The 26,545-nt window shown below is 39.6% G+C and overlaps 1 protein-coding gene across 10 annotated transcripts in view; it reads left to right on the forward strand.

The window, feature by feature from the left end:
* MAP2K5 (mitogen-activated protein kinase kinase 5) overlaps nt 1-26,545 on the forward strand; it is a 261,852-nt gene that overhangs the window by 130,945 nt on the left and 104,362 nt on the right. For all 10 annotated transcript variants that reach the window (XR_006602776.1, XM_013059472.2, XM_013059471.2 and 7 more), the window contains exons 14-16: nt 12,627-12,700; nt 13,686-13,736; nt 23,682-23,753. Coding sequence is in view for 9 of the 10 variants with exons in the window: in XM_013059472.2 (XP_012914926.1) it covers nt 12,627-12,700; nt 13,686-13,736; nt 23,682-23,753 (197 nt within the window). In the remaining variant the exon portion in view is untranslated. The remainder of the gene's footprint in view (nt 1-12,626; nt 12,701-13,685; nt 13,737-23,681; nt 23,754-26,545) is intronic.

A 26,545-nucleotide genomic window follows, 5' to 3' on the forward strand; every position in this document is an offset into this window, starting at 1 on the left:
TTTTTTTTTCTTTTTAGGGGAGGGAGGGGCAGAGAGAGGGGGACAGAGAAAGAATCTCAAGCAGGCTCCACTCTCAGCACAGAGCCCAACACAGGGCTCAAATTTAAGAGTTGGGCCCTCAACCAACTGAGCCGCCTAGGAGCCCCTAGAATTTCCATTTCTTTTGAACAATTTACCAGAGTTCGTCTTGTGGACGTGCTGCTTCAAGTCTACAATTAAAATGCATCTTATAGTTTATTTGTGCCTTTAATGTAATACTCCATTCCATTTTTTCCTTTCCCCTTTTCACTGCTTTTATAGTCAGTAGGATTCTTAGAATTCATGGTATCTTAGATGTGGGGAAGTAGGTTCTCTCAGAGCTGGGACAAGATACTTGTCTCTTCTGAGTCTCAGGAACTGGTCCCTTCGCACCTACTCTTTATCACACACTGACCAGAATGCGTACATATTGCTGGGCAGAAATCTAAAATCCACTGTGCTAGAAGGGAACCTCTTTTACTTATTGTGAAAAGATTGAGGGAAGGCAGAGGCCGTTTTGCCCTTGGTATCAGCCTTTTTAAATGCTGCGTGTCTCCTGCCTTTCTCATACATGAAGGAGAAAACCAGGTTTGTTGCCTCCATTCTGAATGGAATCATGAGATTCTAGATAGTAGCTGCCATTTCAGATAGCTAATTATACTGTTTAATTTTATTTAAGGCTTTGCAAGAATATTTGGATGACCTACCCTTTATTATATGATGGAGTGATTAGAATAACTTTTATATTGCATTGTGGCTTTCTCTTATGTGGGTCCCTGTTGTGCACAGATGAATTCGTAATGCAGAATGTCAGCAGAGTCTATATTTAATTGTACCTGCTGTTCTCATTCATTAGAATGCAGTCCCCAAGAAATAACTAGATAGATATATTAGTTGTTGTCTTTTCATAAGACAATTAAACATAATGAAAGATAATGAAAGGAGGTTTCTGCAGCACCTTTGGAACAGTGCTAGGAGAGGGTACCAGGAGGGGAGACCTGCTAATGTGTCCTCTGGCTCCTGGCATGCAAGCAAAACCGTGTAATTGCTTTATGGAAGGAAGAAGTTGTAGAGAAGTTTATTTCTGCTTTCACTGTCATCCACAACAGAGCCACGTGCCATATTTCAAAACCGAGATCACATTCCCTTAAGAATTTTAGCCATGGCTCTTTCTAAAAGCATCCAGCGAGGCTTGAAAGCACAGAGCAAATTAAATATTTTAAGTATAAAACATGAATGATACCAAAAAAAGAGCAGAAGTAGCAGATACCATCAGCACTTGGTAGGAATAGATCACAACAAAAAGGGAAGCCTCGATTTGTGTGGTTTTCTTTTTCCAACCAGAGAAAGCACGCAATGGCTTGCACAAAGTCAACGTTTTCTTTGGAGCTAATCTTACCAGGAAACAGACACACAGATCCCTGTACAAAGCGCATCGGGTAACTCCAGCTGTAGTGTAGTGAAAGTGCTTCTATTTATCTTTTCTGAACAGCCCCCTCGGCACCCAGCCACATCGTGATCAAGGGTAGCCTCCCCCTCTGACCCGTGGTTGTGTTGGGAGCGGGGGCTGGGCTGTGGGCGGCGGGGCATTTTGTGGAGAGCTGCAGAAAGCACATGCTCTCATGGGCTCCGGTCTTTATTAGCAAGCTTCAGCCTGATGCTGTTTTTGTGGATTGTTTAATAGCTAATTGATGCAGCATGTGTCAAGATACAGTTTCTTGCATGAGGCGGTTATGGGTGGCAACATGGGTTGTCTCAACATGATACCAATTTCCACAGTCAATTTGGTCAATTCAGTGAAAAAAAAAGAGTGAGTCAGTCCAGCCTGAAAATCCGAGCCTTTTCTGGAGGTTATTGAGGCAACCATGGTTGGTTGACCAAATTTTTCATGTTTGAACCAGTTGTTTTCACATTTTGTTTACATAGCCTTAGTTTTGGTGGGGGAATAGTCTTACAACACACAGAAGTGACTCTTAAAAATTCATGTCTTTAAATATTTATAATCACAATCGGGCCTTCTAGTGCATATCAGTTTTGAGAGGGAATAACCATTTTGCCATTGGCATATAGTATGTGATCATTGTAATTAACTGACGTTTTGCATTTTGTTATCAGTAGAGTAGGAAAGTGACCACCGTGATGGGAAAGCACCGGAGACACTATGGAGAATAAGTCAAATTGTGTTTTGAGGCTGATTTTTTAAGCAGTTTTATTGATCTGTAACTTACATATCATCAAATTCACCCATTTTAAGTTTATGATTCAGGTATTTTTAATAAGTTATAGAATTGTATTACTATCCCCATAATCCGTTTTGGAACATTTCCATCACCCCAGAAAAGTCCTCATGCCCATTTACAAACAATCCCTGCTCCCAGCCCCAGGGAACCACTGATCTTTTTTCTGATTTTATAGAATTGCCTTTTCCGGACATTTTATAAAAGCAGAATCATAGAACATAAAATCTTTTTTTTTTTTTTTTTTTTTTTTTTGGTTAACCCTATCTGTAACATGGTACTCAAACTCAGTGACCCTGAGATCAAGAGTCACATGCTCTACCAACTGAGCCAGCCAGGTGCCTCAATGTAAAATCTTTGCTATCTCACTTCTTTCACCTAGCATAATGCTTTTGGGGTTCATCCATGTGGTACCATATGTCATTCATTCCTTTTTATTGCCGAATTATAATTTGTTGTATGGATAGATCACATTTTATCCATCCATTTGCTAATAGACATTTGGATCATATCTAGTTTGAGGCTATTATAATAATGCTGTTATTCGTGTATTATTTTGTTCTCTGTTCATATAACTCTTGAGTATATAGGTGGGGGTGGTTAGTATCTTTTTTTAAATATTTGTAATCACAGTGAATCAGGTCATATAGTACATACCACTTTAGAGAAGAAATAACCATTTTTCTTATTCATCCATAGTTTATGACCAGTGTAGTTAACTGATGTTTCATATTTTGTTAAAAAATCAGACAGAGGGGTGCCTAGGTGGCTCAGTTGGTTAGACATCTATCAACTCTTGATTTCAGCCCAGGCTGTGACCTCAGGGTCATGGGATCAAGCCCCACACCAGGCTTCATGCTCAGCATGGAGTCTGCTTCTCCCTCTCCCTCTGCTTCTCCCCTCTTCATGCTTTCTCTCTCACTCTTTCTCTTTCAAGTAAAATATGGGGCACCTGGGAGGCTCAGTTGGTTAAGTACCTACCTTCAGCTTAGGTCATGATCCCAGGGTCTAGTATCAAGCCCCACATGGGGCTCCCTGCTTAGTAGGGAGTCTGTTTCTCTCTCTCCTTCTGCTCTTCCCCCTCTGCTTGTGTTCTCTCTCTCAAATAACTTTTAGAAATATATAAAATTAAAATCTCTTTAAAAGAAAAAGAGTAGGAAAGTGACCACAAGGATTATATGGTAAGTTTATGCTTAATTTTTAAAGACATTTTCAGGCTATTATCCAGTTAGAGGCTCCTGTAGATAACCATCTACTATTATCTTATACGTGATGTGAGACCTTGTTTGTAAATTCTCTTATTCTTCTCACTTCCTGATATCTTTCTAATCTTCTGAGCACTTCAAATTATTGAACAGAACTATATGATAACTGCCTATTATCTATATGGGATGTCACTTATGCAACTCAGATATTCATTACATCATCAATAAAACGCCCACTTACTATGAAATCTCACTGAAGGAGTGGGCAAATATTATGACAGGAGATTCATGTTGTGACCAGATAATTGTTAGCTCTTCTGAGATCCCAGCTGAACAGCACTTGCCATCCTGGTAGAAGGCTGTCTTTAGGTAGAGCTCGTATAATGAAAGTGAACTTTATTTAGAACTGGGTCTGGTTTAGTGTGTTAGATAACCCACTTCCCGACTTTCAAGGGTGAGAGTCATTGTCATTACCAATTCTACAAAGCAATACCTCCAGTATATGTGGTGCCTTCAAGTTTATAAAACATTTCTCTCGTTTATTTTATTAATTTAAAATAGCAATTTGTTGAGGTCCAGCTCTGTTATAGGCACTGCTAAGTACACAGTCCCACTGTTTTCCTAACCACCTTGTCAGCATGGGAAGATCAGATACCATCTATAATTTTATATATCCTGTGCACGTGAGCACGTGCACACAGGCACACTCGCACACTTTCCATGTCATCTCTGCTTCCTCTGAGAGGGTCTGACCAACAGATATCTATTCTGATTCCCATAAAAATCTATCTGCATAAAATGACTAAATTTTTTTCTAAAATGAAAGAAGATAAGAAATAGCTGATTTAAAAATGGGTACTTTGCATTGTACCTTTATCTCGATTTCTCCAACATGGTATTGCCCTCTTGGCCAAGATAGATTAAAATCAGACTGCTGCGAGTTAGAGAACACCAACACATATTTTATATCTAATGCTAAGAGAATTAGAGTTAATTTGGTTTTTCACCAAAGAGTTATGTTTTACATTTGATGGAGCTTGTTTCTTTTTAGTGGTATGAAGAGGACCTGTAATTTTACATACCTCATTTGTATTTTCTTTGAGAAAATGTCTCAGTTAAAATCAATGCCCTACTATTCATTTAAGCTCCCTTGCCTTCAATAAAACTAATTGATAAACCCTAATAATTAATGGCCTGATTAAACCAAAATGACTTACATCTGCCCTGATGATTGCCATTTATAATCAGTCACTTTAATGACTCATCTTTTTTGCACTTTGTTTACAGAAGAAAGGTTATGGTGTTTTTAAGTGAGCTGAATAAAAAGCTCTAGCCTTTCAGTTGCCGTTTGTTTTCCATAACTTGAGGCTGCATTAAAATAAGTGTAGACACCAACTGCCCCCTTAAAAGAAACTTTTTGCCTTATCTGTCATGTTTATAGCTTAGAATGAAGTTGAAAACAAACCAGAAGAGATCACTTTAGTATTCCTCGAGTGGTTTTCAAGAGTTGTAGAATTTGCATATTTTAAGTGAAAACTTGGAAGTAATAAGTTCTGTTGCTGCATACTGGGATTGCTTACACCTCAGATACAAGGTGAGATATTTTATTTAGATGAAATAAAACTTAAATGGGAGGAGCCATCCTCATTCCAACATTTAAAGGAGATCCAATTTGCTTCAAATTCTGCAAAATGAATTAAGATTTAGCCTAACTAAATAAAGCCCTAATGTCATACTTGTCTATTTCAAAAAAAAGTTTGAGGAGCACCTGCCTGGCTCAGTCATAAGAGCATGTGACTCTTGATCTTGGGATAGTGAGTTGGAGCCCCACATTGGGTGTAGTGATTGCTTAAAAAATAATAATAAATATGAAAAAATATTTGAGGCAGCTTATGATATCAGGTCAAAACAATGAACAGAAGATAAAAGACAAGAACTTTAAAATAAAGAGATATTCCCACTTCTACCCAGAAAGCAATCACTGCTATGGGACTTATCCTCCACCAAACAACCAGGGAACTGGACAAAATTTATGAAACATCTGTTTTCAGACATTGGATAATAAGCATTTCAGGACTATGCTCCCTGAGAAAAGGTAACAGATGAAGTAAGCTCTGTAATCACCCAAGCTTTCTGCCTTGACACAGTTTCTGGATTGCAGCATAGGGGGAGGGGACTCAGACAGAGCCCAAAAGTCTTACTGAGCTGAAGAGATGGAGTTTGGAGATCAGAAAAGCCAAAATGGTTAGAATTTACAGGGTAGAACCCTAGAGAGGCAAGAATTATGCAGAGAAAGAACTCAAGAAACTGTATTAGAGTGTCCTTAAGTCTTTAGCCAAATGACCAACCTCAGCATTCATAGAGTGAAGTCTTACAAAGCTAGACAAAACCTACTGTCTGGGAAGGAATATTTCTGGGGAAGTATAAGCTAAACAATTCCTAAAGCTTCTACAGAGTTGGGAATTTTTTAAATTCCAATCAACCAGTGTGGAAAGACCTTGTTGAATACATTGGAGCCTTCAAGAGAAGCTTTTTAGAAGGGTCATGCTTACATTAGAGGTTATTCTAGGCTCTCTATGAATAAAGACTCTAAAATAAGCTTCAAAATGATTTGGTTATCTGCAAATAAGTTAACTACCTGCCGGTATCAAGTTCAACAATCTTTGAAGGATTACAACTAAATTCAGAACTTAACAACGTAAGATTCACAATATCTGGCATCCAAATAAGAATTAGTAGGTGAACAAGTATTTTTCGGATAATGGAAGAAAGATCATAACCAAGAGGGGAAAATTATCAATATAAACAATACCCCTCACTCCCCACACCCTGAGATAATGGACTTAGCAGATAAGAACTTCGAACAGTTGTTATAAATATTACAGATATATTCAAGGATCTCAAGGAAAACATGAGCAATATGAGGAGAGATGGAAGTTCATAAAGAATCAAGTGGAACATCTAAAGATGAAAAATAAAGTATCTGAAATAAAAATTTCACATGATGGAATTAACATTGGATTAGACACTACAGAAAAAAACAATCAGTGATACTGACGTTAGAAATAAAGAAAATACCCCCAAAATGCTAGAATGTAAAAAGACATATATATATATATAATTTCATAGGCTCATTGACCTTTGGGACAGTATCAGGAAGTCTAGGGTATATGTGTAATTGGAGTCTCAGAAGGAAAGGAGAGAGAAAAGGAAAAAACATACAATTTGAAGAAATAAAGACTCCAGACTTTCCAAATTTGATGAAACTCGTAAGCCTGTGGATCTAAGAAGTTCAACAAACCCTAACCAGGATAAACACAAAGCCATACCAAAGTGCAACAGAATAAAGAATTTAAAAACCCGTGATTTAAAAGATCTTTAACATATTCAGAGAAAACAAAATATAGAACGAAGAAGAGGGAAAAGGAGGGGGAAAGGAAGAATAAATAACGACGGCAGACTTCTTGTCTGAAGTTATACAAACTACAAGATACGGAAAGATAGCCTTAAAATGTTGTATGTGGGGAGGACTCTATCAATCCAAAATACTATTTTTAGTAAATATACTTTTCAAAAATAACAGCAAAATAAGCCTTCTTTAGGCAACCAAAGCAGAGAAAAAAATTCTGCTTATTGCCAGTAGGCCAAATGTTGAAATTATTGAAGCAAAAGGAAAATGATACCAAATGAATGATTAGGCCTATACAGAGGAATAAGTAGCACTAGAAATGGTAAACGTGTGGCTATATATAAGTTTTTCTCACTTTTAAATTTAAAAGATTAAAGCAAAAATTAAGACAGTACAGTGTGGAACTTATAACATATGTGGAGAGACAATATATAATAGTAACACAAAGGATGGGAGGAATAAAATGGAAGTGTATTGTTGTAAGTTCTTATGTTATAAATGAAATACCCAAATATTACTTGAAAGTAAACTGAGAAGTTAAAGAAACATACTGTAAATCCTAGAACAGCCATTTTAAAAAAGAAACGAAAAGCTTCAAACAGGGGCTGGCAAAGCTTAGCTCACAGGCCCTTTGGCTCACTGCCTATTTTTATTAACAAAATTTTAATGGAACACAGCCAGGCCCATTAATTTATGTATTGCCTATGTTTGCTTTTGCACTACAGCAGCAAAACTGAGTAGTTATAACAAAAACCATATGGCCCTCAAAGCCTGAAATATGTTTTTTTACAGAACATGTCAATCTCTGGCTTAGAAGCCCATGGTAGAGATCAGTGGAAAGATAGAAAGAACCGAACTAATCCAAAAGAAAGCAAGGAGAAAAAGAAAAGAGAAACAAAGTGCAGATGGGACAAATAGTGAGATGGTAAGATTGAACTCAGCCATATCAATAATTACGTTAAATGTAAATGGTCTAAACACTCCAGTTAAAAGCACAAATTGTCAAACTACTTAAAAAAAAAAAAAGACCCAACTGTTGTACTATTTGGAGCATATGAACTTTGAATTTTAATGACAGATACAACTTCTAAACACTAACCAACTTATTATGGGTTTCATGATATATGTAGAAAAGGCAAAACTGTAACGACAGAAACTGGTCTGTCATTGCCAGAGGTCAGGGAGGAGTTGACTCTAAAGGGGCACAGGGAACTTTCTGGGGTCATACAAATGTTTTGTATCTTGTTTGTGATGTGGATACATGGATGTATACATTTTTCAAACTCATCAAATTGCGTTCAGAATGATTGCAATAAAATTGGTGTTTTAAATGAATAAAATTGATTTTAAAAAGTAAAATAAGAGAAGAAGTTTCTTTTCAGATATTTTTAGCTAGACAGTAGTTAAATCAGAAGCAATCCAGGAGGTTATGTTAGTCTTTTCTGAATGCTGGTCTAAAGACCAGGCTCTGTTAGATTGGTTTCCAATTCAGTAGATCTGTGGTGGAATTCAAAAGTTGGCTTTTGGTTTTCGTTTTGGTTTGGTTTGGTTATTTTTAAATGCACAACCAAGTTTGGGAGCTCTTTAGTTGCATAATTCTCATTGTTTTTATTATAGGAGGTATGCCAATTGTTCAGGAAAAGAATCCCATTTCAGTTATACATAAGCAGTATTGTTATCCTGAAATCTCATGTACTATATTGTGGTAAAAGAATATGCCAGCGGGTCCCTTGGCCACATTTGCCTCAGGGGTAGAGAGTGGGTCTTACTTATGTTTCTCTCCACATCACCTACCCTAATATCTGGCACATGTTAATGCATCAGTAAATATTTGTTGAATAAATGTTTTTGAATGACTGTGGATTCTTTCCAGAGTGAAAAATGTCATTTAAAAATGTGTTCATTAATAGTTAAATGTATTTATTCTGAAGTATATGCCATTAAGTGGGGAAGGATTCAACTCCTTGTTGGGTCCAGTTCTCTGGACAAGCACATTTCCCCATCTGCTTAGAAGAGATATCATTTATTCACTGTTTGTTCAACAAATGTGGTTCCTTGTCAGTACCAGACACCATTCTAGATAGAGTAGCTAACGCAACAGCTAAGTCCCTATACTTGCGGAGATTCCCTTTAACAGTGGAGGACAAGACAACAGATTTGCACATACATCTGTGATGGGAGGGTATTGCTCTTCCCACTGGTTGACTGGGGAAAGCTTCTCTTAAAAAGATTACATTTGAGTAGAAACCTAAAAGAAATGAAGGAGCAAGCTGTGTGTGTGTGTGTGTGTGTGTGTGTGTGTGTATGGGAGCAGAGTATTCCAGGGGCATGGAACGCTGAGGAAGGAGCATGTCTCACAAGGAAGGCAGTGCAATGAAGCCGACTCGGCAGAGAAAGGAATAAGAAGGATGTGAGCCCAGGGCTAATGGGGACCAGCTCAGAGATGGCCTCACAGGCTATCACGAGGGCTGCATTTTGTGTTGAGCTGGGAAGCCCTTGGAGGTTTTAGGCAGGAAAATGACATTGTCTGATTTAGTTTTCCAAGGATCACTTTAAAAAATTTTTTTAAATAAATAAAAGTATCACGTTAACCACTGTGTTCAACACAGACAGTAGAGAGGAAGCATAAATAACGAGGAGAGCAGTTCAGTCGCCTTGTTGAGGAATGTGTCCACATGGTCTGACAAAAATGCCTCCTCGTGAACATTAACTTGTTTTTATCGTTCTATTTACTGCACTTGGGGAATTACCTTTTTTTAGCTAGTGTTTTACTGAAATACAGCTAAAGTTGGCTGCAGCAACAACAAATTATTTCCTAAATAGATAAAAATATTCCACTTTTTGTTTATAACAGTTTTGTTGATTATCAGTAGATAATAATACTTTATATTTATGGAGTGTTTGGCCTCTTAAAAGCGATTTTACATTGGTTATCTCATCTAATCCTCACCATTCTTCAATATTGACACAGTATCTCTTATTGTCTCCCTGCAGAGGTAGAAACGAAAACATCATCGGCCATGTTAAATTCACATGCCAAGTTTGTGGCTTGGCCAAAAAAACAAAAATGCAGGTCCTCTGTCTCCTAGCCTAAATCCACTGTTTTTATTTAAAGGGGTCTATTATGTTCAAATGCTATCTCAAGATACTACTGGGATGGGGGTTACTTCTATTAGCAAAGTTAGTGTATTGTTTAAAAAGCCATTAACCAGTGAGCAAGGTACTGTTGTCAGAAACATACACCCAGAGATGTGTGAAGCATATTCCTGCCCTGTGAACTTACTACTTGGTGTGGAAATACCTACACCAGTAAATATGGTAAATAACTCTGGTCAAACCCTGTGACATACTTAGTCCCAAACAAATGGCACTGACAGTAAATGCTTTAGCAGTTCGGAGGAAGCCAGGACTCGGATGGCCTGAGTAGTTAAGGCCACAGGGAGGCGGGGTACTTGAGTTGAAGTATAGGATTCATTCAGGAAATATTGAGGAAGGGGTTCTCAACCTGGGGACGGGCAGGAGGGAGAGAGGAACACACAGCATGAACAAAGGCTTGGTGATGGAGTTTTCTGTTTCTTCAGAGACCATGATTAAGACAGCCCAGGTGTAATACTGTGGGGAGGAGTGGGTGTTCGCTGCTTTCATAGATGAAGTGTTCCCTGGGAGGAAGTAGGCTGAGAGGTGAATGTGCAAAAGTCACAGAGCAGGCTTGCATGTAAGTTAAGATCTTGGAGAGCTGAAAAATGCAATGAAGTTCTTATTTACACCTTGCCTTTTAGAGTATAAACTAGCAGTTCTGTTGTTTTATGGCTCCTCTTTCTATTGATCCACCTAAGTCAAAAGTATATCTGATTAAAGCTAAAGATGTGTTAATTTGGGCGTAGCTTGTGATGTCCAGGCAGCTCCTTCTTCCGGGAGCTCAAAATATTTGTTCATTAACTGTCTCCATCTGATGTGGTGGCTTAAGAGTGGTTTAAAGCTGTCGATATATAAAAGAGCAGGTTGTCCAAAAGAAAAATACTCAAAGTTGAGGGCCTCTAATGAGAATTGGATTTGGAAAATAAGACCAGCCTATGTGGAGTCCAGCATTTCTTTCAGGTTCCCTGGACAGCCTCTGCCAGAGCTGTTTACGAAACGTATACAAGGGGCCAACTCAGAGTTCACATTTAGGTTGACAGAAGTCAGGGACTATTGTACTTCCTTAACCAGTGGTTGTACTTCCTTTACGTGGTCATTTTCATATGGGCGTAGTGTAAGATTTATAATTCAAATTGAGGAAAGTTGGAGGCAGAGAGACTAGCTGGTAGAAGAATGTACACCAGCCTACACATCGTAACTTATATTCAGAGCGTGCCCCTAAAGGGAGGATCGAGTATGTCTTGTATGAAGGGCAGGCTGCCAAGACCTGTTCTATAGCCGTCCCCTGATCACTGAAACAGAATGATCAACATTAAATCATACTTTGCGTGTCTGGTTTCCATTCATTTAGTCTCTCGTCTGTTCAACAAATATTTATTAAGCATATACTACAGCCCTGAAACTCTTCTAGGGGCTGGGAATATAGTAGTCAATGAAAGAAAGTTCTTTGTCAGTCAGGCAAAAGGAAATGAGTGCATGTACGTGGAAGTGCCTGGCATGTCACCTGTCACATAGGAAGTAGACTTCAGTAATTGTTGTTTACTGAGTTTGAACGTGAAGTTTGAATTAAGTACCTGCTATTGGCAAGATTGTTTGTTGGGGTTACCTTTTGTGAAGTGGAGGGTGAAGGTGGACTGACTCACATGTTTTTTTTAATTTCACATGAAAAAAATTGAGTCTCTTGCTCCATTTTGGGGTAATTTGGGGTAATATTTAATATATATTCAATATAACACATTGTCTGTTCAAGACCACTTTTGCCATTGAAGATGGAACGTTGAAGCAGGTGCTACTCTGTACCATCGACAGTGGTGTGCTCTTTCCTACTGGGATGGTTTTTGTGGGCTCCCTGAATTCCTGAAATGGCTCATTGCTGTCACTGACCATGCTTCGCAGAAACCCTTTGTGTCATTATTTAGCAACCGACTGCCTTGGCAAAAGCTATGTCACTTCTTTTGTTGACTCTAACAGCAGTCAAAAGTGATATAAGGGAAGAGAAGGAGAAATGAAACAAAGATCGATACGTGCATATATGCACACACATCCACATGCCTTTTAGACCAATTTCTGAGTGTTATCTGAAATAGCATTTGTCACCTAAAACCAGGAGATAACAAGACTGCGTTCTTTTGTCATTGCTTCATTCAGATATGACCTGTTACCAGCAACATAGGAATGATTTATTTTTTCCTTGTTGGCTTCCCTTTGGCCTTACTGCTTCTTGAATGGGAAGAGTAGTTTCACATCAACAGCAAAGCTAAACCTTTTTGTGTAAATTCTTTGCAAGAAGATTACATTTTCTTATCCACCTACTTTTCCTGAAAGCCTGGGGATAGGATGATGGATGCATTTACTGTTGTGGGAAGCCAAGATTTTATTTGACTTTCAGTTGAAATAAACCATTGCTTCCATAGAAACCAGAAATGGTTGGAAGTGAAGGAGTTAGGACCTTACATTTTGCCTCCAGATAAAATGCTTTGCATTAAATTTGTGATTAGAATTCCAGGTTGAACAGATGATGTCATTTCTGCAATATGGTATGGTGTGCACAAGTGCTTTTTGAAAACACGTGCTGTAAATACAGAATTAGTTACCTGGACTTTTCTGATTCCTCTTTAGATGTAAAACCCTCCAATATGCTAGTAAACACAAGAGGACAGGTCAAGCTGTGTGATTTTGGAGTTAGCACTCAGGTAGGTCTCTCTCTCTCTCTCTCTCTTTTTTTTTTTTCCTCCCAGGTTGTTGTCCTTTCTGCAACATTCACTTTTTATTTTCAGTCTTACTTTTTGGATTGAAAAATCACCTAGCTGCCAGACAAACAGAACTGTGCATCTCCTCGGCTGGGAGTGTGTTATTCATTTTTAATCTCTGAGCGCGTTTCCTTCATCAGAATATGATTGTTCATTGTTTAATGACAGTAAAAACTGCTGATATTGTAATTACTACTTACGAATAGCAAACTTCATTGATATGCAGCTTTGATATGAAAGCGTTTTGACCAGACAAAAGGGAGGGCAGAGTGGGAGCTGTGCCTGGGGAGCCCAACTGGCCCACAATAAAAATTAATATTGGGAGCAACAATGGTGGAGGGCCATTACAATGTGCAGCACAAATTTTAATTAATTTCCATTTTGGGCCTCCCCTGAGAACCCCGGTGATAGTGACCCATGAGCGTGCTGTGATGTTGATTTGAATTGCAGCCACCTTTACTCCCAGCCAAACACGAAGACCAAAGCGAAGGTCATCGTTGTATTATGGGCTGTCAAAGTCTGTTATCCCTCCAGCGTATTTAGTGTTCATTCCATTCTAGCAAAGCACAGGCTTCATTCACATCTTGAACCATCTGACTAAAAAATGAGTATGTTCAGATTCTACTTCAAATTGACTTTTTATATCAGGCGGGTTTGGGGTACTAAAGCAATAAGCATCCTGCTTAAGTGAATTGTTTAAGGTTATCTGCTATAAACTGTAATGCTGTGCTTGTCTAAATTGGAAATCACATTCAAAAGAAAAGAGAGATTTAATCATTTTTAATGCCTTTGTAGATAAATTTGTTCCCTTTTACATAATTTTTAGTTGATTTATAGAAATGATGATTGTAGGTTAAATGAGGAATAATTGCCCATTTTATTTCCACATTATCTTTATATTGTTCTAACAGACTGTTTTGTCTCATAGCTGGTGAATTCTATAGCCAAGACGTATGTTGGAACAAACGCTTATATGGCGGTAAGTAAACTTATGCAAAAATAACATTTAAAACCAACATCTTTATCTTTATGTACTTGGTAATGTAGAATTCTTGAATTAATTCAACAGCTTTATCCTAACAGATCATAAATTACAAAGTCAATCCAGTCATGATCTGATTTTTAAATCTTTCTAAAAGGCATTGAGGTTTTTACAGGAGCTGCCAACTTATCTTTTTAGTTGACTTTAAGTATTTGGTTCAAGTGTGAAATTGCTGAGTTTTAAAGTTTTAATCCTACAGAAAAATGGCCCCTTAGAGCACATGGACCAATTTGCCACATTGTTTACCTAATTAATCCCTCAAGTATCCCAAAATGTCAGTTGATAAGATCAGTTGGTTTTTTCCTAGGAATACAAACACGCTTTGTTACCTGATCAAAATTAAATTTTTGACATAACCAACTCTTAATTACGGATCTCTGAACATAGAGGTTGGGCAGGAAATTCTTTCTCTCGAATGTGTAATAATCTGTATTCTGTTTATGTGTTGGGTTCATGTCAGATTAATTCCTCTGACATGAATTTACCACATATAAAAATTAGAAGCCTAGAACTGTTTCAGAGACCCAATGTGGACTTGGCTTCAACTTTTCCTTTTTTTTCTACCTTTTAAGTAAGGGAAGTCATTTGGGACACAAATGCTTTTGTTTTTTTAGTTTCCACAGTCACTTCAAGAGGGGGTGGTTGGGAGAGACAAGTAGGAAGGTTTTCTAGTATCATTTTTGGAGCCAAGTTTTGTTTTAACACCTTAAGGCCTTTTTTTTTTTAAATGAGGATTCTGGATTTACTCAGTCTGTTTTGTTTCCAATAGTCTTTATATGAAGTTAAGCAATATTAGTATGGCTGGAACCCTGGCTCTTATTCTCAGTTCATATATTATCTTGATAAAAAGATATTAATATGGATGGAACTCTGGATCTTATTCTCAGAACAGAATGAGCCTTTTTTTTTTTCTTATTGAGGTATCAGAATAGTTAATTTTTGTCTTGCCTGGTTTTTAAAGAAAATTCATTCTATCTCATTTTCCTAGGTTATGTGGAAAAATATTAACCTCTAAAGTCATCGTGTCTGTTTATATAAAACATAATCGCCCTCTTGGCTCTACCAGGTTAGCAAGATTGGTGAGCCACTTTCACAATTAATAAACCCCTACCAAATGCCACAGTTTCTGTCTTTGAAAGAATTACGAAACACTGTGATTTAAAAATAAATAAATAAAACTACTATAAATGAAACAACTTATCATCTGCCCATCATGTTTTTAGTAGCTTTAAATTGCCCTAATAATTAAATTGCATTATGTTTGAATATACAAATCTAGATTACAGTTGTTTTTCCCAGGTGTACGATAAAGAAATTACCTTTTTCCCTTTTCGTTTATGGATGAATGTGATGCGTCCATCTGTTAATTGAATATGTGAGGACTAAAATTATGAAATGTTAGCTCAGATTGGCACAGCTAAAATTGCTTTGCTTCTTGGGTGAGTGAATCCTAGTCCTCAGCTTTATAGTTCAGGCTTTAAAAAGCAAAAGATACCTAGAAAGCCCAGAGTGATAGCCCAACAGTGAGTCCAGCAGGCTCTCGCTGGTGTGAGATCAGAGGTTGGGGTGGGAGAAGGTAGAAATAACATTATTCTGTTACGGGTCTTAATCCCTGCCTGAGATACCGCAAGATCCTATTATAGAACCACCATTGAGGACAACTGGGTGAAGGATGCACAGAACTTCTCTGTATATAGTTTTTTCCACTCGTGAATCAGTATGTATTTCAAAATTTAAAAATTAGGTCAGAAAGGGAAGTTTCATTGGAACGTGCCCACGCCCTTCTGTTTGCGTGTCGGCTGTGGCTGCGCTAGGGATACAATGGCTGCGTGGAGTCGCCGTGACAGTTGCAGCAGAGACCATATGGCCCACAGAGGGAGAAATATTTATGCTCTGGCCATGTACAGAAAAAGTTGGCCAGCCTCTGGCCTATCCCCGAGAAAGCTGTATCTGACACTGAGTACCAGTGGTCCATCAACCAGCATTGACTGAGCAGCTCCCATGCTATTAGCCGGGTCACAGCGGAACCATTTGAAGCCGCAGAAGATGTGGGTGAAATGGGAAGCGTGGCATTATATGTGGCTACATCATGTGAGACCTAAGAAAGACTTAAGTTTTATCAAACATACATTTAGAGAGTAAGAAGGCATACAGTGTATGATTTGGGTGATTTAACAGTGAAAAGGTGAAAAGGATACTTACTAAAAGATCACTATGGAGGGAGGAGCAAAGACTTAGAAATAGAAGATAATGTGATATCATTGGGGGTGGGAGGTTGGGCAGAGGATAAGTAGTAAGTTGTGGGAATATACAGTTAGAGGTCAGCTGGTATGATACCCTTATAATAACTAATACTTAACCCATGTGCCAGTCATTCTTTTAAACTCTTACATGTAAATGCTTTAAATCTTTACAACCACCCTATCAGGTAAGTAGTATCATTTTCCTCTTACAGCTGAAAAAACAGGCATAGAGAGGTTAAGTAGCTTACTCGAGTTCAAACATCTAATAAGTGGCAGAGTCAGGATTCAGACCTAAGCCATCTGTCTACAGACACTTAACGTCTAACTGCTGTGCCTCTCCCTGTGTCCAGATTATATCTGTATCTCTCCTTATCTAGATCGTGATCTTTGGAGGGGCAGGGTTTTTTCTGCTCGTTCTCTATATCTGGTCCTACACACAGGGCTAGATGAATGAATTAGTTCTTGAAAGCTGCCTTCCCAGCATGACTTATTCACTAATTATAAGCAGAGCATTTAACTTTTCATATTAAGTATTTCCTTTGCACTTTAAGGTATAGAAGACCCCCAAATTACCTAAACACAGTAAACTAGGCTGCTCAAATGTTGAAAAGAAAACAAATGAAAGAAGTAGCACTGCATGTACAATCTCACTTCATTCTTCTATAGTCTAGAGTGTAAGGGATAGGAAAATGATAATTAGGAAAGAGGGCAGGTTTCTTAAGATCCTAAGTCATGAAAAAATAATACTGATGAACCACTTATGGGCACGTTAAGGGGTGGGACTTACAGGAGACTTGGGAAGTCATTTGGCCTAACCTCATTGACCCACATGATTGGAAAGTGGATGGCAAGTCCAAGGACATACCACATTTTAGGGGCAGATATTTAGGTCTGGTGGACACTGTAAGCCAATGCAAGAAATATTTCAGCTTCATTTTAAAAGGATCTCATCCAGTAGGATTACAAGAGAAGTTAAGAAGGCTCGAGGGGCTCACATTAAACCGTTTCTCAGATATTCTGATTACTAAAAATCTTATCGTCTTTTAAACATAGAAGTCCCTAAACTTCATTTCAGACATTGTGGTTTATTTACTATTATAATGTTTTAATCAAATACAGGTTTGACATTATTATGAATAAAGTTTTAAAATTAAAATATTACCCAAATACTTGTGCTTTGTGATCAGAAGGTCCATCCAGAGGCACCTGGGTAGTCCAGTCAATGAAGTATCTGACTCTTGATTTCAGCCCAGGTCATGATCTCAGGGTCGTGAGATCGAGCCCTGCATTCGGCTCCGTGCTCAGCATGGAGTCTGCTTGGGATCCTCTCCTTCTGCCCCTCTCCCTGCTCGTGCACTCTCTCTTTCTCAAACAAATAAATAAAATCTTGAAAAAAGGAAGTGCATCAAAGCAACTGTTTTTATCTCCTGAACATTTTTCCCACCTGGGCTGTTCTTGTCCTGGGAAATTACCTTTACCCAGAATGAAACTATACAGATGACATAATACAGCGACATTGGCCATGTTCATGCAGTGATGGTCATGGCAATGGTGGTGATCAAAAAGAAGTTGGCATTTACTAATCATTCCCATGTGACAGGTACTAAATCAAGCACATCAAATGGATTCACTTAATCTTCACACAGCCCTATGAAGTATACGTATTATTATTGTCTTCATTTTATAGATAAGGAAACCGGAGGTGAAGTAAATTCATCCCAGGGTCTCAGAGCTGACCAAGTAGTGAGAGTCAAGATTTAATTAGGACACCACCTTCTAGCTTCTGGTAACAGCAGGTTTGGCTATTTGGACCAACTCTTCCATTGAAAAATGCTAGGTAGGGGGCGCCTGAGTGGCTCAGTGGGTTAAGCCTCTGCTTTCAGCTCAGGTCATGATCTCCAGTCCTGGGATTGAGCCCAGCAGTCTGGCTCTCTGCTCAGCAGGGAGCCTGCTTCCCACGCTCTCTCTCTGCCTGCCTCTCTGCCTACTTGTGATCTCTCTCTCTCTCTCTCTCTCTCTGTCAAATAAAAAAAAAGAAAGTTAAAAGAAAAATCCTAGGTAAACTACTTTAAAAATCATCTCAAATGCACTGAAGAGCTAAAACGACAACGGCAATTCTCCCAGGACAATTTTCAGATGGAGTCCTGCAACAGAGGGGAAAGCAGAATGTTGGAGCACCAAACCTGCTTCTTCCTGAGGGCCGTGAATGTCTGGGGTCCTCCTAAGGCAGAGGGTCTCACAGGAGGAAGTGATCCCTACGGATCTCAGAGATTTTTCTCCTCATCATGTGGGAGATCCAAAGGGCTCACCCTCGGTATATGAGCGAACCAGAGCCAAAGCTGTGGCTGTTCCTCCTCCCTCAGTCCCAGGGAACAAAAAAGAAGGCCTCTCAGAGCCACACAAAGAAGCAGGGTTAAAGGAAAAGGGGGAAAGTTGCAGTCATAGACAAACTCTGACACAGATTTACACCGAGTATTTATATTCATGGCATGAGTTGGAAAAGGAGCTTCATGCTAAGAACCTGGTTTGAGGTGGGCACACTACCTTACGGCTCAGAGAATCTCTCCAGAATGTTTTCAAGTGCAAAAACTGCAAGTAGTCAACAGACAGGCACACAAGGAAACAAGGCAACATGAAGAAGAACCCGCAGGAACAACAGATACACACACTCTTCACATCACAGATTTTAAAAGTGACATAGTAGATTGAGAACATCTCAAACAAAATTACTAGATTAAGATGTAAAAACTCACTACTTGGTAGCATATTGGCTATAGCAGAAGAGAGAGTTCATGGTGTGGAAGATGGAGTTAGAGCATTCTGACCTCAGAACTCTGGCCTAATCAGTATGTCCTACTAACCACAGGGATCTGGCCAACTTAAAAAAAAAAAAAGAAGAGGAAGAATTCTCCCTTGTTTGTGATACATATTTTGATTGCTTACTAACCTAAAATATTTGTACATACTTTGTTAATTTTGTGAGTAGTGTAACCCTGAGGAGAAATTGTTTATCAGAAGAGATAAGGGATGCCCCTTGTTATCTTCCTGCTTTTGACCAGTGAATCCTGTTGTACATAGAGATGATTCTGGAGTGAGTCAGCTAACCATGGGTCCTGGGTAAATAACAAGCCACAGAGGGTGGCAGGAAGGAGTGCCGTGTTACCCTTTCAGATCCTCTATAAACTCTGCTTTTCATACCACCACCACTCCCTACTGTTCTCAGGAAGAACAGACCAGAATCTTCCCCCACTCCCCACCATGCTTAAACCTCAGTATGGAAGTGCTGGGGAGAGGAATCCTGTTTTTCCTGTAATTTAGCTTCCCACACTGGTGGCAGCTGCCATGTCAGAAAGTAACACAGCTTTTGATTTTTAACTGCAAAATGTCTGTCACAGATCTTCTATCAGTAGTGTGGTACCTGATGGTTGGTGTTGTGTTGTGTTTTGTTTTGTTTTGTTTGACACGGGAGAGGACAGGGCAGGCTACCTTGGCTTCAAGTGTGAGAACAGATTTGAATTATGCAGCCTCAGGCCATCAAGTCCTGGCTCCCTAAATTCAGAGTGAATTGGGGCTCATCTTGTGGCCGTGTCTGTTTCAGGGACCTGGGCGCATTTCCCAGTCTTTATCTGCTGTACCAGTTCTTCAGGTAGACCCAGAGAGCTGGCTACCTACTTTCACTGACCATTCATGCTTGAGCACAGCATCACAACAGTGATCTCATTTTGTGAGTTTAGTGCAAGGATGATTTCTCCAGTGAGAGGTTGTCAGAATCTCATCCTTAAGGAGCCTCTTACTTGTCACCTGTGACCATTACCACTGATTTTTTTCTTTTTAAATTTAATTCCGTTTTTTCATGCTTTATGCTTTATGTATTTTTTTTAAGATTTTTTTTTTTTTATTTATTTATCAGAGAGAGGGAGGGAGAGAGAGCGAGCACAGGCAGACAGAATGGCAAGCAGAGGCAGGAGAAGCAGGCTCCCCGCTGAGCAAAGAGCCCGATGCCTGGGACTCAATCCCAGGACACCGGGATCATGACCCGAGCCGAAGGCAGCTGCCCAACCAACTGAGCCACCCAGGCGTCCCCAGCTTTATGTATTTTTTTAAAGAGTGATTTATTTTATTTGAGAGAGAATGTGCATGAGCTGGCAGGGGGAGGGTGGGCAGAAGGAGAGAGAGAGTCTTAGGCTCCACACCCAACATGGAACCAGACACGGGGTTCAGTCTCCCAACCCTGAGATCATGACCTGAGCCAAAAACCAAGAGTCAGATGCTCAACTAACTGAGCCACCCAGACGCCCCAGTTTTTTCATGCTCTATTTTCAGCTTCCAGTTTGCATTTGTTTGGATAGTTCAGTGGGCACATGTTATGAATGTATTTAATCTTGTTGTTGTTCTTGCCAAAGTATTTTTGTATCTGGACTCCCCTTGCCTTTGTTTGCTTGTTCTCTTCTCTGTGTGAGCACTATAGAGTGATAACTGTCAGCGAGGGGAATGAAGGACAGGAGGAGCAGGGAGGAAGCCACCATTTGGTTATTTTTTCAAGAATTCTGGAGGATTTTAGGATATTCTTGTTTGCTAGATATTCTTGATGGGCATGAATAGCAATAATATTGGGGAAGTTATATTAGTAGAACACTCCAGGGGACTTAATAATTGGTACATGCTTTAAACCAAATGTGCAGTAAACACGTATATAACGTCCCTTCAAGGCAGCATACCATGACTGCTCCCCGGCTGTGTGCCCGCCATGGTGCTAGGTATGAGATGAGTAAGACACTTCCTTGGCCTCTTAGGAGAAGCAGGCTGGTAATCGGGTGGTTACAACACAGTGCAGTGTATTTATATTAAAGACACAAATGGCATTTTCATGAAGGACAGAGGCAAGAATTTGTTAATTCTTCCTGAGAAATAGAGGAACATTTCACCAAAAAACAGGTGACCCATGAGCAGAGCCTTTGTAAAAGAAATGTTCACTAAGCAGAGAGGAGGAAGACAGGTCTTTGCCTCTGCAGGGAATGTGGAAATGTTTAGTGACTGAGGCTGAGTATACCAAAGAATCAGCTGGAAAAATTATTTTTTATTTTTAAAATTTTTTCAAGTTTTTTTTTTTTTTAAGATTTTATTTCTTTGTCAGAGAGAGAGATAGAGAGCGAGCACAAGCAGGGGGAGTGACAGGCAGAGGGAGAAGCAGGCACCCTGCCGAGCAAGGAGCCTGATGTGGGATTCCATCCCAGGACCCTGAGATCATGACCTGAGCTGAAAGCAGACGCTTATCCCACTGAGCCACCCAAGCATCCCAAGGAATTATTTTTTAAAATGAATACTGAACAGGGTGCCTGGGTGGCTCAGTCAGTTAAGCATCTACCTTTGGCTCAGCTCACGATCTCAGGGTCCTGGGATCAAGTCCCGCATCTTCTCCCTCTTCCTCTGCCTCCCTCCCCGTGCTTGTTCTCTCTCACTCTCCATCAAATAAATAAATAAAATCTTTTTTTAAAAAATGAACCGAAGGCTATATTTTGAGAAATACTGACCACATCGAGATAGTGTGTGGCTCTTCTGACTTCTGGTTCTGAGGGCAGTTTGGCACACTAGAAAGAGCCCTCATTTTGCAGTCAAACATACCTGGGTTTGAATCCTGGCTGTGTTCCTAAACGAATATGCCGACTGCTGCTGACCCACAGCTCTGGACTTCAGCAAATCACTTAATCTTACGAGAAACCTCAGTTTCTACATCTATAAAATAAAGGCAGTAATACCTAACTTTGCGAGATTGTCCGAAGATGTTGAGGATGCAAAGTATCTAGTCCAGTGTTTGGTCATTACATGATAGCTAATACTATCTTTATATAGTGGGTGCAAACTAGACCTCTCTATGCCTCCTTTTCCTTATCTGTTAGAAGGGGATAGTAATTGTACCAGTCTAATATGGGTGTTTATGATTTTGTAATGACACATGCATGAACAGCACTTAATGCCAAGCATATGGAAATTCTTTAGTAAATGCACATGGTAGTCTTGTTGATGGTGGTGGTGGTGGTGGTGATATTCCTGTAACTAATCAGCTGCTTTCATCCTAGCACCTATTGAACTAGCTGGGGTTGGATAATGGATTTGTTCATGAATGAACTAGAGCTTCAGAGGTGATGGGGTAGGGGATTTGAACTTAAAAGTAAAAGTATTGAGGAATTGGAATGACAGTGTCTCTTAGCAGCTGAGAGAGATGGTCAGATGACATTTGGCCCAGGGGAAGAATTGTTCTTGGTGGGAAAGGAGTTTTATAAATTAAAGAAATAAATAAAGGGAGGGAAATAAGACGATCCATCCTGCTACCCCAGGACAGGGCTTTATGTAATTTTATGGCAAGTGGTCCCAGGAGAAGGCAATAAGTATATTGAGGTAGCCTGATAGGTGTGGGTAGAAAGTAGGTCACAAATTCTGGGTCCCAGCTAAGCCAACACCCTGAGATGTAGGACTCTGCCAATGACCTGAGAGCACCGGGCTCACATCTTCCACTCCCCTGGTGTATCCTCTGCTGCTGAGTGGTGGATACCTCCTTCCTCCATGTGCAGTGGACCAGGCTGATCCTGGCCCCAAATACTCTTCAGGACTCCCATGAAAGCTCCCAAAGGCTGATGCCAGTGGTTGCTGCCAGGAACTCCATGGGTGGACCCATGAACAGAATGGTGCCCTGAGGGCCAGGAGGCATGGGTTATGATCCCAGGCCTCCCATGTCCAGCTGTATAACCTTCAACGACTATTGCGCCTCCATGAGACTTTGGTTTCTCTTATTTGTGTGCTCCTGCGTTCATTCAAAAGATTGCTGCGAAGTACGATACTGAATGGTAGATCCTGGAGGGATAGAGACACCAGGCTGCACCCACTTCACTATGGAACTATTCCTATTGAAGTATTGAGTGTGCCTGTGGTGGCTTTCTAGACCGCATATTGGTACATGTCTTGCATGGAGGACCATTTGTCCCAGGTGGACCTTTCATACTGTTCCTTGGTTTATATCAAAAGAAACCCTGATAAATGGAATAAAATGTTGAACCATAGGTGAATCTGGGCAAAGGAAATCGTGATTTTTTTTTCTTTTTAGCTTTCCAGCTTTCTTATAAGTTTGAAACTATTTCCAAATGAAAAGTTAAAAATTAAAAATAATAGAATCCCTAGTTATCCAGACCCATCTCTCAAAAGTGCATGTAAGTGATAACATTATATAATGTTGTATAGTTTGTCACTTCACAGCTGAGACCACTGAATCTGGAGGGATTGGACCTGGATCCAAGTGTCCACTCATTTCCCAGCTGAGCACTAGGCCAATCTGAGCCTCCATTTTCACCAATCCAAACCTCCATTTTCTTTATCTGTAAAATAGAGGTAATAAAGTTCTCCTCACAGGGACTTTGTAAGGACTCAGTGAGATGATTATCTATCCATATTACCTCTATTGTTTCTGTATGTTACCTCTGTAATACACCTACACTGACACACACACATGCACACGCATGCACATACACGAAATTGTTTTGTGCTTCATAAAGTGCCACAAAATGTTGGTGGCTCCCTGCCTTAGTGATTTTGTGTTAGTGTTTCCTGGAGTAGCTCTATTAACTCACCAGCTTCTGTTTTCTTACAGCCCGAAAGAATTTCAGGGGAGCAGTATGGAATCCATTCCGATGTCTGGAGTTTAGGGATCTCTTTTATGGAGGTATGTCGTTTGCAAATAGCTGCTTCTGTGTATATCAGGAATAATATAGTATCAGGAAGAATGAAGATTTTGGAAAAAATAAATAAATAAATAGCCCTCCAGTGTGTTATGTGTATGTGTACACCAAGTTTAACTCTAAAGTCCTTTTGATATCTTTGAATGGCTTGTGAACAGACTATTCTGAGGTGCTGTTTCTTATACATCACCTGTATAAAACTTTCTTGGAGAGCTTCTTAAAAATACAGGTTCCCAGAGTCCCTCTATGACTAAATCCCCAAGCAGATCTGTGTAATGGTGACCTTGGTAGAATGCATATATGACTCCCAGAGGTGATTAAAGAGTACGGCCCTACTCATTTGGATGTATAAGTTCTATATGTTTAGAAAGAAAAAAACACCTTTCTCCAATATAGTCATTTCATGTGTTGGGGAACGGGGCATGATATGACCTGGACGAGGATGAAGAGTATGTATTCAGCACAGTTTTAGTGTCTTGACTGTTTATATAGCTATACTTAGAATGGACTTCATCTTAGTGTGCTACGTGTAACCCCACTAGAACTCTGTGCTAAGGTTTCTTGACAATGACTCTTGATGTGTAAGGAAACGTATAGAGTTTCCATTAGAAGGACGTCTGGCTGAATTATACTAGTATAGAATCTGACACTCACCAGTACTTCAAGAGTTGTTTCTCACATACATTGACTCAGAGAAAGGAGGGCTTTTTAAAAAGTAGAAAGGATTCCTTAAATAAGATCACGAGTAGAGTTGCAGTCATGATTTTATCACCTTTTTGGGGGTTAAGTACTTTCTCTGGGACTTTTGTAATGCATGAATGCAATTGAATTTATAAGGAAATATCTTTAAACTCAATTCACCTGCACTATAGAAAGCAAAAATAAAATAGTCAGTGTTTGCTAAACCATATTCTTCTGCTTCCTCACAGAAGAGAATCTAAGAGGAAATATAATAATGTATGCATCAGCTGAGAGGTTAGCAATAATTTCAGACAGAAGCTCAGAACACAGTTTCCCAGCAGAGTCCTGAAGGGCATGGTCAGGTAACTTGTTTCAGAGGAAACTAGCACTTTTGATTTGTGGAGCTCAGGCCTTTGCTGTTATGTAAATTCCCTTTGCATATTTAAATCATTGTCATTGAATGCATTTAATAAATGATCAGATGGAATGTAGAACATTTGAGAAGTGTGTGGTGTAGAGATAAGAGTCCCAGATTGGGAATGAAAGACAGAGAGAGCAGTTTCACCTTCGCTGCTAGTTTTTTCTTTTTCTTTTTTTAAATTAACAAATAAGGTATTATTAGCCCCAGGGGTACAGGTCTGTGAATGGTCAGGCTTACACACTTCACAGCACTCACCATAGCATATACCTTCCCCAGTGTCCATAACCTAACCACCCTCTCCATATCCCCCTCCCCCAGGCAACTCTTAGTTTGTTTTGTGAAATTAAGAATCTCTTATGGTTTGTCTCCCTCCCAATCCCATCTTGTTTCATCTTTTTCCTTCCCTACCCCCCAAACCGCCCACTTTGCCTCTGAAATTCCTCATATCAGGGAGAGCGTATGATAATTGTCTTTCTCTGATAGACTTACTTCGCTCAGCCTAATACCCTCTAGTTCCATCCACGTCATTGCAAGTGGCAAGATTTCATTTCTTTTGATGGCTGCATAGTATTCCATTGTATATATATACTACTCTTCTTTATCCATTCATCTGTTGATGGACATCTAGGTTCTTTTCATAGTTTGGCTATTGTGGACATTGCTGCTGTAAATGTTCAGGTACACATGTCCCTTCATATCACTACATTTGTATCTTTAGGGTAAATACCTAGTAGTGCGATTGCTGGGTTATAGGGTAGCTCTATTTTCAACTTTTTGAGGAACGTCCATGCTGTTTTCCAGAGTGGCTGCATCAGCTTGCATTCCCACCAACAGTGTAGGAGCGTTCCCCCTTCTTGCTGCTGGTTTTCTAGGTGTCCTGTGCAAGCCGCTGTTGTCCCTCACTGGGCCTCATTTCTTCCTCTGTAAGATAATGATCTCTAAGCCCCTTTCCAGACTAATATTCTATGACTCTGAGCAGTCTGTTATCTTTCTTTAACTTTCTGCATCAACTCCAGAGCTGAGCGACTTGGACAATGATAGACCCAGCGTGATATAACATGAGGCACAGAGCAGGACCACGAGAGAGCATAACTAATAGATTTAAGATTTAGAACACATATAAAGATCCATTGTTCTTTCCTTCCCCACTCATTTTGAGCTCCCACGATGCCTGTTGGATGGACAATGGGAATATGGTGACGAAAGGACACTCCAGTCTTGACTCCCATGAAGTAGGGCATGAGGAGGACAGAAAGCAGAAGGATAACTAAACATATAACCTATCAGGTGGAGGCAAGTCCTATGGAGAAAAAATAAAGCAGAATGATCCTTTCTGATAAAGTAACCTTTGAGCAGAAACTTGGATGATACGAAAGGAGAGAGCCATAAGGCAACAGCAAAAAAACAGAGGCGCTAAGCTGGAATGTGTTTGGCACATTTAAGGAAAGCAGAGAGACCAAGATGAGTGTAGTGGAGTTAGTAAGGGGAAAAAATACATTCGGAGAGATAGCCAGAGATTAGTTCATATACTGTCTTATAGGACATGGTAAGGACTTTGGATTTTACTCTGAGGGGAAAGGATTGAATTATATTTTCAAAAGATCATTGAGTGCTCTCTGGAGCACGGATTATAGAAGGGCAAGCATGGAAACGAGATCAGTTAAGGTAGGTAGG

The sequence above is a fragment of the Mustela putorius genome, unplaced genomic scaffold, assembly GCF_011764305.1.
Source record: "Mustela putorius furo isolate JIRA1106 unplaced genomic scaffold, ASM1176430v1.1 tig00003896_pilon_pilon_pilon, whole genome shotgun sequence".
Lineage (NCBI taxonomy): Eukaryota > Metazoa > Chordata > Mammalia > Carnivora > Mustelidae > Mustela > Mustela putorius.